The following is a 13,745-nucleotide window of genomic DNA, read 5'->3' on the forward strand; positions in this document are numbered from 1 at the left end:
AAGCTCGACAATTTTCAGAAATGCCCCAGACCGTTTGAGAATTGATGTGGCCAAAAGATGTAAATTAGGCTTTAATGCATCACCGACTTGTCTGCAACCTGGCCTAAATCAGTATGTGTGAGAGAACAAATGCTCAATCAGATGCTCACCTTGATGTTCCCTTTACCTGTAAAGATTGGCAGTTGAGATAGATGAACCACTTGTTTTCATAAAAATGCAACTGGTCTCCTCAGTCCTACATATCTCCCTCACCCCCCCAAAAAAAAACACCCATGCATGCATACTCTAATACTTAATTCAAAACTCTGTATATACCATAAATGCTTTTTTAATGATGCTTCTTTCTCAAATCCATGTCTGTGCGTAAGTTTAATCCTCAAGAATTAACATAACATAAAAGTTAACACTTTCTGGGCAAATAAAATCTTGCTGCAAAAACCACATTGGCTAGGTGTAGGCCAGGCTAGGAGAAAATTGTGCAAATTATTAGCCACATATAATCCAGTTAAGGTTTTTCATTGCTTTTGCATGGATACATATATACAGCATGGCCTTAAAAGTTTGACCCCAGTTTTCTAATAAAGCTTTGCTGCTACCGCTCCTTCCGCAGTCTTTTCCGAGTAAAACTTCACCTTCTTCTCAAGCTCTGCCTTGTTGGCACCCACGAGCTTCTCACTGTTATTTGAGTCTTGGATAAACAAGAAGGTGGGCATTGCGTGGATCTCCCATTCTTCACTAATATCCTGCAGACAAAGTGTCATAAATCAGTTGCCACACGAACAAATTAACAATACTAGAAAAAGCTCTCTCTCTCTCTCTCTCTCTCTCTCTCTCTCACACACACACACACACACAAAATTACCTGAAGCCACACCAATGATTGAGTGATATTTTTTTGGTACCATAGTTGAACAAAGAGGCACCTACGCAGTCATCACTTAGAACGCCAAATTCGAGAAGATCAGGACTCAAGGGCACAAAGATATGGACTGTAAAGGGATTGACTCTAATGCAAAATTGGCTAAGTTTGAGAAAGAGCAAAGAAGGAAACTGAGCAATCTTTTGCAAGGGTAGAGCCCTTATTGAGGACTTTCACAAACCCCAACCATTTATTCTCTCTTATAGCTGCAGCTCTTCTAGCTGACCCTCTCTTTCGCTCTCTCTCTCTCTCTCTCTCTCTGGACAACGCTAAGAGCTGCAAGACACTGAAATAGCGCTCAAAGAAGAGTGTTGCAAGGAGATGGAAGAAACCAAGAAAGAAACTTCAGGGCCCTGGCAGGACATAGAGGCAACCTCTAAATGGATGGAGGTTGCAAAGAAAGATATTAAGAAGGCCTCACAATGGAGAGGTCACAAAGAAGCAGAAATCCCCAAACACCAACACCATCATGAATGCCACTCCCAAAGAGAAGAAGCGTAGACCAGCCAGGACTTTCCGTGAGAGTAACCAGCCTACCGGTGGGGAATAAACGCCAAGAGAGGATGGGGGACATTATGCAAACAAATGGCCATCAAGATACACATTGAAGATGATCTTACACAACTGCAGGTGGAGCAAAGGAAAGCAAGGGTTGGTGCAAGTGATGGAAGCAAGGAAAGCCGGGAAATGGACCGTGTACCGCGACTCCGACTCCCGCGATGGGGGGGTGGTCATATGGGCTGTCCCCCGCAATGGGAGGGTGGTCATCAGTCCTTTCCTTTGCTCCACCTGCTAGTAGAAGCTGCGTTAATTAGGGTTTGGAGAGATTAGGGTGGAAAGAAGTGATGGTTAAGCATGGTGATTAAGCATAGAGGTTAACCTAATGAAGGAGATTAAACCAAGAATGAGCAAAAGAGATGAAGAGATCACAGCCATTCAACACCACAAGACAAATCTGCAGTAACCCATTAGAGTCCTCGAAGAAACTTGCAGATTTGGCAATACTAAACCTTATTTCTAGTGCACGTTAATGTGCACCATATTTCACATCCTTCCAAGGTAATCGACTGGTCTCTATTTCAATGAGCAAGTGATAAGGCAAGCAATGGGGCACCTCACTTCTCCCCTGAACCGGCATGTTTTCAGAGCCATCTTTGTTTCCCCTAAAATGACATGCCTGTACCTTAAGAGTGGCTAGAGAGAGTAGCTCGGTGATAACGAGTATGCACTCCAAGTTACCCCTCAACTCCCTTCTATCATCGAGTTAAAGAATGATTGTTCACTTGAGAAATGCACTCCAAGTTAAGAGTGGCTAGAGAGAGTAGCTCAGCGATAACGAGTATGCACTCCAAGTTACCCCTCAACTCCCTTCTATCATTGAGTTAAAGAATGATTGTGTGATTTTGAATGGCTGCACTACATAGATGGGGATGTTAGTTAACCGTGAGTCTCTAGAATACTATACATACACTGCTTATTGGACTTCCTATAGGGGAAATCGAGCATTCATGAGTGGTGTTTACTGGCCACCATCAGGCACTTGGATCATCAAAATGCCATGCCTGCAAGCCCATGAGCCCATGCCTCATAACTATCAGTTTAGGGTTAGACAGGTGCACCTAAGGTGGTTGATGGACAGCCATGTTGTGCATGAGTGGTGAGAGAGAGAGAATATACTCAAGAGAGATGCATTGCATGACTCAATGATATTGATTGATGTGATAGTTAAAAACTTCACCAAGTAAAATGCTTTTATAGCCTTGGAGGCTCATCTGAATGACATCACTGCTTATGTCAAACATATGTCAAACAAGTATAATATCTAGATATTTATTCTAACCACTCTAAGATTGGGTTCACACACACTTACTCACTTATACACATAAGTGAGTGTTCACACACACACATACAAGAACAATAACCCTTTTAAGTGCTGTTTACAAACGGACACAAGTGGGTACACAAACAAGGGTACACTTACACGATGGGTAGCATACGAGACTCCGAATCCCAGCAAACCCCCCTTCGGAGTCAAGGTGGTGTTATAAGGATTGACCTTCATATCTATGGCAATTTGGGCCCATAATTGCACACATTATTCAAAAGATCACAATGGCCAACACCTAGACTCTCATGCCATGCCTAGTAAGGGGCTTGACCACACATGATATATGTCAACCATCCTTAACTACAACCCCCCCCCCCCCCCCCCCCCCCCCCCCCGGCGGCCCCGCGCGGTGGGACTCAAAAGAGGGATAGATTGAAGTACTGGAGCTTTTTATAACACAAGGCGATTACAAACACATATAATCATGTTTCCGAGGACATCCCGGGCAGAGAACCCCTATTGACACTCTTTAACAGTTAGAATGCCCAATCAGTATCTATCTCTGAGAGTGACATGATCAGAGAATGTGGTAGTGAAACATTTTTTTGGTGTTGAAGAAGAGGTTTATGGCTTCTCTGGAGCATATTCAAACTCTTCATCTTCATTTTCAGCCACCAGGTTGGCATGATTCTGTTCTTATGCCTTTGCCATTCTTTTGAAACCCTTCTCCATGTCAATACTGGTAGCAGCTTGATCTTGAAGTTGTCTATGCTCATCAATGAGGATCGTCAATGAGGATAGAAACCCTTCTCCAAGTCAAGTCAGCTTTTCGAGGCGAGACCTGCACATCAGGAGGAGTACGTAGCTCGGGGGGGGGGGGGGTGTCCTTTTTAGATCCCATCTCCGACAGATTCTCAGCATCGTCCGGAAGGACGAGAATGCACGATATCTTTGAGTGCGGTTGCAGCTTAGCAGTGACAGAGTCATCCACATTGCTGTGTTATTTTGCACCACACCACTCCCCTTTACGCCGCACAGCATGGCCAGTCACCGTACTTACCATTATATGAGGATATCATGGAGTTCTCACAGTTGGGGAAAGTCCTACTCGGGGATTTCAACGTCAAGACGGGAAGTCAACAGGTCCCACTACTCGATCTAGACGACCCTATCAGACTACAGGAGCTGGACATCACTGACACAGGGCTACAGCGATCATCGCAAGACCGTGAGAAGGTCACAAGTGTCCGGGAGATATTTCTTAGAGCTGGGAGCTGCACATGGTCTCGTTATCTATAACGGGATGTCCCGATGGCCCTCCTCCGGCGTCCTCACCTCCTTCCCTCACTCAGGAGGTACTAGCACTGTGGACTACCTTATGGGATCTCTGGCTTTGGCACACCTTATCCCCGACTTCTCCATTCCGCCACCCCCTTTTGAAGCTGACCATGCCTACCTCTCTTTCACTCTTACCTGCACACCACCCGTCCCTCCACCACCTCCCCCCATCTCACATACACTCAGGTCCTCTTGGATCACGAGCTTGACCTTGTTTACTCCAACCACATCTACCACCAACTCCAGGATGTGGAACCTATTGTCCCCCTATCCACCCTCACAACACAACTCACCACGATACTCCACACATCCGCTGTAACTTGGTTGAACACAATGCTAATCAATACACTTAAATACACTAAGATTTGAAGGACACTTGCTCAAGTACAAGAAGTAAATGGCTGAATTGACAAGAGACACACAATGAGCCGGAACGGCCGACCCCTCCCTTGAGTAAATTGTATTACTATTGGAGAAATTCAATACATAGCTTCACGGGCATCCATTGCCAAATCCTCCATGCCAATGCATATGAAATTCAGCAATTAGAAAATAAGGGTATGTCGATGCAGATCACCAAGGAGCTGCCTTGATGCCCGGCCCGACTTCAGTGCCCATATTCTCTACCATTGGCTCTATGTTCTACCAAGCAAGGTAGCAACATCTTCACGAGCACATAGGACAAGAGAGATACTACACAGGGCGGCTAAACAAGGAGTCCTGCCCTTCTACTGAAGTAAGTAATGACAACACATTGTCCAATTAGCTTACCAGTCTTCATAGAAGTTGCTGCAAGCGAAAGCCTTCGCGTTGGAAGCTTTAGAAGTGTTGATATCTTCGATTTGCCGCAATCCTTCGCGACAAAAGTCTTCAAGAGGATGAAGGGAACCTTGGGAAAGCTTCCCCTATGGTTCAACTTGAGAAAGGAAGGCTGAAATTAGGGTTTTCAGCAAAAAGACCAGAAATTACAGCAAAAATGAGAGCTGTTTTGCTGAATTTCAGTCATTGGGAGTGAGTAGGAGAGTGATTAGCACTTGGAAACACTCTTGGAAGCTTGGAAAACACCCTAGCAAGTTGGGTATGGCTATGGAGAGCTTGGAAATGGAGAGAAATGGTGGAAAAACAAAGTTTTCAGCCTCCAAAAATCCTCATGAAGAGAAAACACGAATTTTCTCTTAATAAGTAAGTGAATTGGGATCCAATCAGGTGAGAGGACATGGGGAGATGCCCATTTATGAGTAAAAGGGGAGGATCAGGTCCTGGACATTGAGTCTTGTCCGCCTTGGGACTTCAGTGAGTGTGAACTTGGAAGAGGTCATAATTTATAAGTGACTTTTGGGCGCCCAAACTTTAATGAAATGGGAACGCACTCACTTATAAATATTGGCCAAGTCCTAAGGGCTATTTGAGCCTAGATTGGGTAATACTCACCTGTTCACATGCCACACAACCATGTCAACAGACAGTTTCACACGCACGGTTCACGGGCGGGCGTCCCCTTACCCAGAACTACACATTGGTCAAGCAAGCATGAAAACAGCACGCAATTTCAATTGCAAGCAAGCACATAAAGATGCTATGTAATGCAGCATTGGCATGAGCAATTTCCGTTCATGAAACCATATAAGACCAGGCGTTTCCAGGCAAGTATATGCGATACCAGACCCAGTGGAAAGCCAATCCTCCAGGCGTTTCCGGGCATGTACACAAAGGCACAAGTCCCAGCGGAAAGCCAAGTCCTCCAGGCGTTTCCGGGCATGTACACAAAGGCACAAGTTCCAGCGGAAAGCCAAGTCCTCCACATATTCCGGACATGATAACATCAAGTCCCAGCGGAATATCATATCCAACTATACAGCATGACACGTGTCAATCACCTGCATAGGCATATTCCATAAGCCATGGACACCAATCCAATATGTACATAGTGTGAAAGCAAGTGTGAACCATTTGGGTGGCCAAATGGTGACATTCCCAAATTAGCCATCCTCATATGCTTCTCTGACAATTTAGTTTGAGTAAGAAAATATCTCAAACTCTGGTGATCTGTCTTCACAGTGAAATCAGCCCGAAGAAGGTAATGTTTCCATATAGTAAGTGCATGAATTACAACCAAGAGCTCTTTCTCATATATGCCAAGAGATAGCTCCGCATCATGCAACCTACGACTCTCATAAGCCACAGCATGTCCCTCTTGATTGAGGACAGCCCCTATGCAATTTCCAGATGCATCACATTCCACACAAAAAGGCTTTTGCAAATCCGGAACGATCAACACTGGACCATGAGTAGTTGCATTTTTCAATTTGAGGAATGCATCTCTCTCTACATTAGTCCATTTGAACACGGCCTTCTTCTTTGTCAAATCATGCAAAGGAGAAGCAATCCATGCAAAGTGCCGAATGAACCTGCGGTAGCAGGAGCATAATCCAAGAAAACTGCGGATCTCATGCACTGAACTCAATTCGGGCCAATTCCGAATTGCATCAATCTTTGCAGGATCCATCCGCACTCCATCTTTGGACACAATATGCCCAAGATAATGTATCTCTGACAAGAAGAACTCACTCTTCTTTGCATTTATGAAGAGTTTATGCTTATGGAGCTCTTCAAAAACAATAGCCAAATGAGCTTTATGCTCTTCTTCGGTCTTCGAGAAGACTAGGATGTCATCAAAGAAGACACCTGTAAATTTCCTGTACCCACGGAATATGCGATCCATCATTCTATTGAATGTAGCCGGAGCATTTGTAAGACCAAAAGGCATAACAAGATACTCATAAAGCCCAAATGCTGTCCTGAAAGCAGTTTTGTGTACATCTTGAGGCACTACACGCACTTGATGATATCCACTCTTGAGATCAATTCGGCTAAAGCATGCCGATCCATCCAACTTGTCAAGGATGTCGTCTATGCGTGGAATCAGAAACCGATTCTTGATGGTAAGCTTATTCAAAGCTCTATAATCCACACACATACGAAAGGATCCATCCTTCTTTTGAACCAAGAGGACGGGTGAACAATATGGGGAAGAGCTTGGCTGAACCAAACCCTTGTCAAGAAGCTCATTTACTTACTTCATGATCTCCTCTTTTTGGGATGCACTTACACGATAGGCTGGCCTATTAGGTGGTGAGCTACCCGGCACAAGATCAATGCGATGATCTTCCGGTCGTACAGGTGGTAACTCATTTGGTAACTCATCAGCAAAACAATCATTGTGCTCTTGTAAAAATTTCAGCCTATCATTACAAAGAGTGTTTACATGTACATTAGTTTTCTCAATAGGATCTCGTACAAAAATCAAGTACGCAAAAATACTCTTTTTCATTACTTTCTTAATTTGTACATGAGATACAAGGAGAATGGTATCACCCTCTTCACCAGCATCAATTACATGTTGTCAGCCTTTATGCATGAAGGTGATCCTGTTAGTCTTGTAAGCCTTGCACGGATCAATACGTGTATGCCAAGGCTTTCCAAGCAATACATCACAGCCATTCAAAGGCGCCACAAGAAAATCCTCATGATCCACATAGCCTTGAATGTGTATGCGCAACTTGCCAAAAATATGACCTGTACTTCTCTACCAACAAAGGCAACGCCTGCTTCAATTTGAGGACCCATGTCCTCCACTTCAATACCCAAAGCAGCTGCCATCTGAGTGGATATGAAATTTTCAGATGCACAATCATCAAACATAAACAAAGCAGGCTGATTCTTGAGTTGTCCCCAAGCTTTGCATACAACCCTATCTTTGCTATCATGTGAAGTGTTGCCTTGCACATCCGGAACATGCTCTTGCCATGTGCTCAGTGCTGCCACAAGTAAAGCATTTGCCTTCACGCATATATTGCTCCTTCTTCTCAGCACTAAGACCAAAGTTTGCCGGCTTATAAGGGCGCTTTTTAGCAAACTTATTTTCAGCTTTTGGACCTGATTTAGCTTGGTTTTGGTCCCTTTTAGGTGGCTGTCCATCATTTTGCAGGTTTTGGACAGCCCTCTCTTTGCCTTGAAATGAGAGTTTAGCCTTATTGGATCGACTCAATTTGAGTTCCAATTGCTCGGTGGCGGTGGCGGCTGCGATTAATTGGTGTAAGGTATGACCAGGATACATTTGTAATCCCGCTTTGTACACGGGTTGCAATCCCGATTGAAACCTTCTCTTCCTTTCCGCCTCGGTGACATGCATAAATGGAGATACCTCCAAAAGCACTTTCCAAAACTTTTGTACATATGCATTTACCGATTCCCCCTCATTTTGCTTTACCCAATCCCACTTCATTGTTATCTCATTCAATGCATTGGGAGGCAAGAATTGAGCATAAAACCTCTCCTTGAACTCTTCCCATGATCTAACGGGATTCGGTGAGAGCTTCTCCGTGAGCCACCAATGGGCGCAGTGCCTTTCATGAACATGCTTACATGCCGGATCATGGATTTCTGAGTGAAATCCTCATCACTGAAAGCAATATCAAACTGGGCAATAAAAGCAAGTGCCTTTGATGCATCGTATTCCCCATGATATGTGTCAAACTTCACAGATTTGTCTCCGGCTTTGAAGTCACAAGACTTTGATGCATGTGTGTGCATCTCAACATGTTTTCCCCCATGTTTGTCCATTGGGACAGTCCCTGTAAAAACTGGCATCATTTTTGGACCAAAAGGTGATGCATAAGGCATAGATACATGTGCCCTATAAGCATGAGGCATGGCTGGCCCCTCAACATGCATTGATACATTTTCAGCCATAGCTTCTCCCTCACGAGCACACTCTCATCCTATGTCTACCTTGGTGTCACTTTTAGTGGCCCACGCTTTACCATGCTTCCCGCAGCACATGCTAGAGTGACGCGGGGATATGCAGCCTCGAGCTTACTTGAGCGGCAGTGCTTCCACGCACATTTCCACGAGCCCAGGACAAAGGGCTGGCTTTTTGACACCCTCGTCACACCAGCCTTGATGTATGGAGCAGCTTTCTGGGGGCCAGATTTATCCGATGAGGATTGGCAGCGAGTTGAGAGGCCCTAGGTCATGATGTTCTCCCGTATGATCCGCAGCAAACCATCAGTCTCACACCAGATTATCCAGGCAAAGTTTGCTATAGCCCCGATGGTAGTGGAGGCACTCTTCCAGACAGTCACATACCTTCATCGCATCAGTCACATGGATCCCCACAGGTACCCGAGGCTTGCCCTGGAGTCCTCCGGACAACTAGCACTTGAGGTGAAGTCTGGAGTATGGTATGCACTTGTTTCCACCTGGTTCTTAGTATATGGGCTCTGCATGGACCGCCTACCCCCCCTTCAATACAGTTTGGACTCCCCTTTTTTCCGACTGTCTCACGAGGATACCAACCGGGTTATCCAGTCAGATCTTCTTAGCCTCTACACACATTGCACATGGATCACACCCCCGGAGCACCCCACGAAGATGCACTTTTACAGAGACCACTTCCTCACACTCACTGAGGATGGATTCATCCAGTAGCCAGGCTACTTGAGTGTTTACATGTCCCATGCCATGCGGATTGCGATTGGCCAGATACGGGTTTCTTCCCACCGCCTCAGAGTGGAGACAAGTAGAGCTGAGCGCACCTTCAGAGCCAGGAAGCTCGTAAGGACACCCAGAGAGGAGAGGATCTGCCGCCGACTATGCCACACAGAGGTTGAGACGGAGGAGCATTACATATGCCGCTGCCCAGTATACTATGAGATCCGCAGGAGGTTTCACTGTCTATTTCGTGAGGGATTCGGTCCACTCTCCAGGATCATTGACTTCCAGGACAGTGATGCCTGGGCCTCTTCCTGCTTGAGCTCCGCAGACACAGGGACACCTTCTTGAGACACAGGCCCCAGCCACCCCGCCCCCTCCCTCGGCAGCCAACCATCACCAGTTTCTTCCGGACCCAGGAGGTGGAGGACACCGACATAGTGGATCTTGTGGACCCTCCATGAGCTGCTCTGGACCTACCCCGCCCGAGAAGAGTTACCTCGGTCCAAGCCTCTGCACTCCAACGTGCCCGACGCCCTCAACCCCCCACAATCACCTCATCAGCTCCAGATCCAGGACATGCTCCACCGCCATCGAGCTACCTTTCCACGTGACATAGCTGAGGGAGACCTCTCGGCCACTCATCAACCCCATGCTTGACATTTTGGAGAGTGGTATACCATCTACTCGGAGCTGATGTTGCTCCCATGTTTTTATGTTCTTAGTATTCCATGACGAGTTTCCATGGACAGTTTTGTATCACCCCAGTGAGATAGCTATATTTATGTTTTCATTCTATTTTATTTTCCATTCCATGATGAGATATGCCATGGACATTATTGTACCACTTTGGTCTCATAGGCCCATTGGGTCTTTAGTAGACGCTTAATATATCTTTCTTTCTTCCCCCCCCCCCCCCCCCCGCCCCCAACACACATAATGCATCCATGCCCGTATATACACGTACGTACATAGACACACACATTATATGTACACATACATACAAAATGGATCCATCCATGAATTCACACATGCCCACATACAAACACACTCCCCACAACTCTCTTTGACTTCCAAGCTCCAATGTATATGCAAATCTGAAACATTGATGAAAGTCCTTACACTGAGATCATCCACATCCACTTTCAAGAAGATCAAGTTGGGATACTTATTGGCCAAGTCGGCAAAGAAAGGGGCGATATACTTGCAAGGTCCACACCAACTTGCAGTGAAATCAACCACCACCTGCATGGCATGCATAGCATGAGTGCCTGAGCAAACTATGAATTACCAAAAGGCAAGAAAAACCTTAATGACCTTATGAACTAGGAGAAGTCATGTGATACACCATCACCAATCACAAGTCATATCAAACATGGTCACAGATTATCTCAAGAACATAGTTCATCTTGTAAAGATAATTCAGGTCATCTTTTCTATGATCTTGCATAGAAACGCACGGCCGCTATAGTTATTCACACACTGACCACTAAGCCAAGTAATCTTAAGGGCTTAGACTGCTGGATGATATATCCACCTGTCATCTGCAAGAGGACTGGATTTCCCGCCCATCAATCGCGTCGGTGGGCTGGCATCCAGCACTCTTGCAAATTACTGTAACAGACAAACAAGTTATACCCATCCCTCTGTTTGCAGAGAGCGGGATTGTCAATCCAACAATTGGGTGGGTACCATCCCCATGATTATTTATACCCGAAGACTTATCAAGATAACCTGTGATTCCTGATTGTGTAACAGATAAACAGGTTATACCCATCCCTTGTTTGGAGAGATCTGGATTGTCAACCCAACAATTGAGAGGGTACTATGTGTGTGCCCTCATGATTGTTTACACCCGATGACTTATCAAGATAACTTGTGATTCCTAATTGTGTACTAACCCATGAATTTCTAAGATGAATTGGCATCTGTTTGTACACAAATGGCAACAAATTGCACATAAAATGACAACTGGTTGCGCAAGATGACACTTGGATTGTCAACCCAACAATTGGGAGGGTACCATGTGTGTGCCCCCATGATTGTTTATAACCTGTTGTGTACTAGCTAACCCATGAATTTCTAAGATGAATTGACATGTGTTTTTACACAAATGGCAATGAATTGCACATAAAATGACAACTGGTTGCACAAAATCAAGATGACACTTGGCAGTTTTATGATAAGTGGGTGCCCCCAAGGGACTTTACAGAGTTCCCTGCCCATCAAAACCAGGGTGGTGGGGTGGGGTCGGTGGGGCGGGGCGGGGCGGGGCGGGGCGGGGCGGGGCGGCGTGGTGTGGATGGAAGAGATTTTCCCTTTTTCTCAGGTGTCCACAAGCCCAGGAATCCCCTCCAGGGGATTTTCAAATCATCCCCCACCCCTCAGACCAAGGGGGATCACCTGTCCTTGAGTGACGGCCGGCAGGGGACATTTCCCCTTTTACCTGGTTACATAACAGGTTTCCTAATACACATTTAGAGGTCAAATATCCTGTCATCTCCAAGACCATCATCTTGAGACAATCCTGCGGCCACTTCACAAAGACCACACACCCACTATTTGACCACAAATCCAATTGTGTCTGGACCAGTTTTGAAACAGGGCGGCCACTGGATTGGGAAGGGGTGCTTGTTTGTGAAGCCACCCTTACATACAATCACAAATCAGGTGTCACCAAGCACACGATCATAATCGAAAGGTCACAGATCATCCTAATGACAATTTTACATGTCAATTTACATACAGTCAGAATCAGAGGTCATCGATGATTTGCTAATCACAGTTCATTAGATAGATGATACAAAAGGCCATCTTATGAATCTCACTTCATACACAATAAAAGTTCATCTTAAAACAACCAATGGTCTCAGATCATCTAAAAGGCACATTACAAGTCATGTACAATCACAATCACAGAACATAATAAGCTACTATTTGATGGATGATCAAAGGTAATCTTATACATTTTTTTGTTACATACCACTTTGCCACTGGTAGCGCCCTCAAAAATCTTAGCGTCCCACTCCATGCGGTTCTTGATGATGTGCACGTTTCCATGGGATACGGACACGTTGTTTTCCAATGGTGGTCTACACAAACAAAATCAAAATCAAAGCAGTGAGTGATACCATTTCATTGCTTTGGAACCCACCCAAAAATTGTAACGGATTGTCCAAGCATACTTCGAGGGTTTGTTGCCCATTTAGTATAAATCCCTTGTCAAGGTAGATCAACGACAACCTGTGGAAAAGCATGCCAAAAAAAAAAAACCTCTCTTGTTCTTTTTCTCGTTGCATAAATAAAAATTTGTCAAAAATCATAATAATATTTTCAACAGCATGGCCGTAGGCACTCAAGAGAGTGAAATCATTAGAAGAGCGCCTTGTCAAAAAATCAGTAAAAAACTGAACGAAAACTCTACATGATTTGGAGAATTATGAATAATCTCAGCCCATAGAAACCATCTAACAGGCATAATACAAAAACCCTAGATAGCTCATGGCCTAAAACAAAAAGCTGTGAAGAAATCCTAGACGGCAAGATCCTTAGTTCACAGAAACCAAAAGAAACCCTAATTCACAAAAATCCTAGACCATGAGAAATACTCCCAAAAACTATGAAAAAAAATGCTGCAATAAAGTGTATTCTTCGACACCAAAAGCCCTAATCGTGCAGAGAACCTAGTTTGCAGAACCCTAAACTTGCAGAAAGCCTAGTTTATATAAACCTTAAATTTGGTCTTTAACTGCAAACCAGCAGGTTGAAGAGAATGACAAAGCAGAACTCCACAGAAACAAAATCAAGATTAACCTACATGTAAATTCACAGCCAGGCCTGCAAACCTTACCTTTGGACTGAAATTTGGACTGAAATGTGTTCTTCGTACGAAAGCCAGCTAGGTGTTTAAATAGAGTTTAGTATTATTAGTTGTTAATATCTGATTATTATTATTATTATTGATTGTTAAATATTATTATTATTATTGATTGTTAAATATTAGTAATAAAGAATAAAGCTCTCTTGTAGGCTACAAAAGTTAAAGTTATATGGCTTGTCAAAGGGAAAACACTCACTCGTGATTCTTGTCAAGGGTCCCAAATTAACAAAAAGAATGGATTTTGTTCTCCTCCCAAAGCACAAAGAGAGATTGTAGAATGCACACTC

General features: G+C 44.5%; 1 protein-coding gene across 2 annotated transcripts; it reads right to left on the minus strand.

Moving 5' to 3' along the window:
* Window positions 1-464: 464 nt before the first annotated feature.
* On the minus strand, window positions 465-13,516 carry LOC147613269 (thioredoxin H-type-like). Of its 2 annotated transcripts, none has more exons than XM_086782552.1 (5): window positions 13,429-13,516; window positions 12,764-12,821; window positions 12,562-12,670; window positions 10,701-10,823; window positions 465-743 (listed from the first exon to the last, which is right to left on the minus strand). In XM_086782552.1, the coding sequence occupies exons 2-5, from the start codon at window positions 12,781-12,783 to the stop codon at window positions 576-578; spliced, it is 420 nt and encodes a 139-aa protein (XP_086638678.1). In that variant the 5' UTR covers window positions 12,784-12,821; window positions 13,429-13,516; the 3' UTR covers window positions 465-575. The 2 variants fall into 2 exon arrangements, with proteins under 2 accessions (XP_086638678.1, XP_086638679.1); XM_086782553.1 differs by having other exon boundaries at window positions 13,309-13,456.
* Window positions 13,517-13,745: the final 229 nt, after the last annotated feature.

The sequence above is a fragment of the Cibotium barometz genome, chromosome 44, assembly GCF_041138505.1.
Source record: "Cibotium barometz isolate CiBa-2024 chromosome 44, ASM4113850v1, whole genome shotgun sequence".
NCBI lineage: Eukaryota > Viridiplantae > Streptophyta > Polypodiopsida > Cyatheales > Cibotiaceae > Cibotium > Cibotium barometz.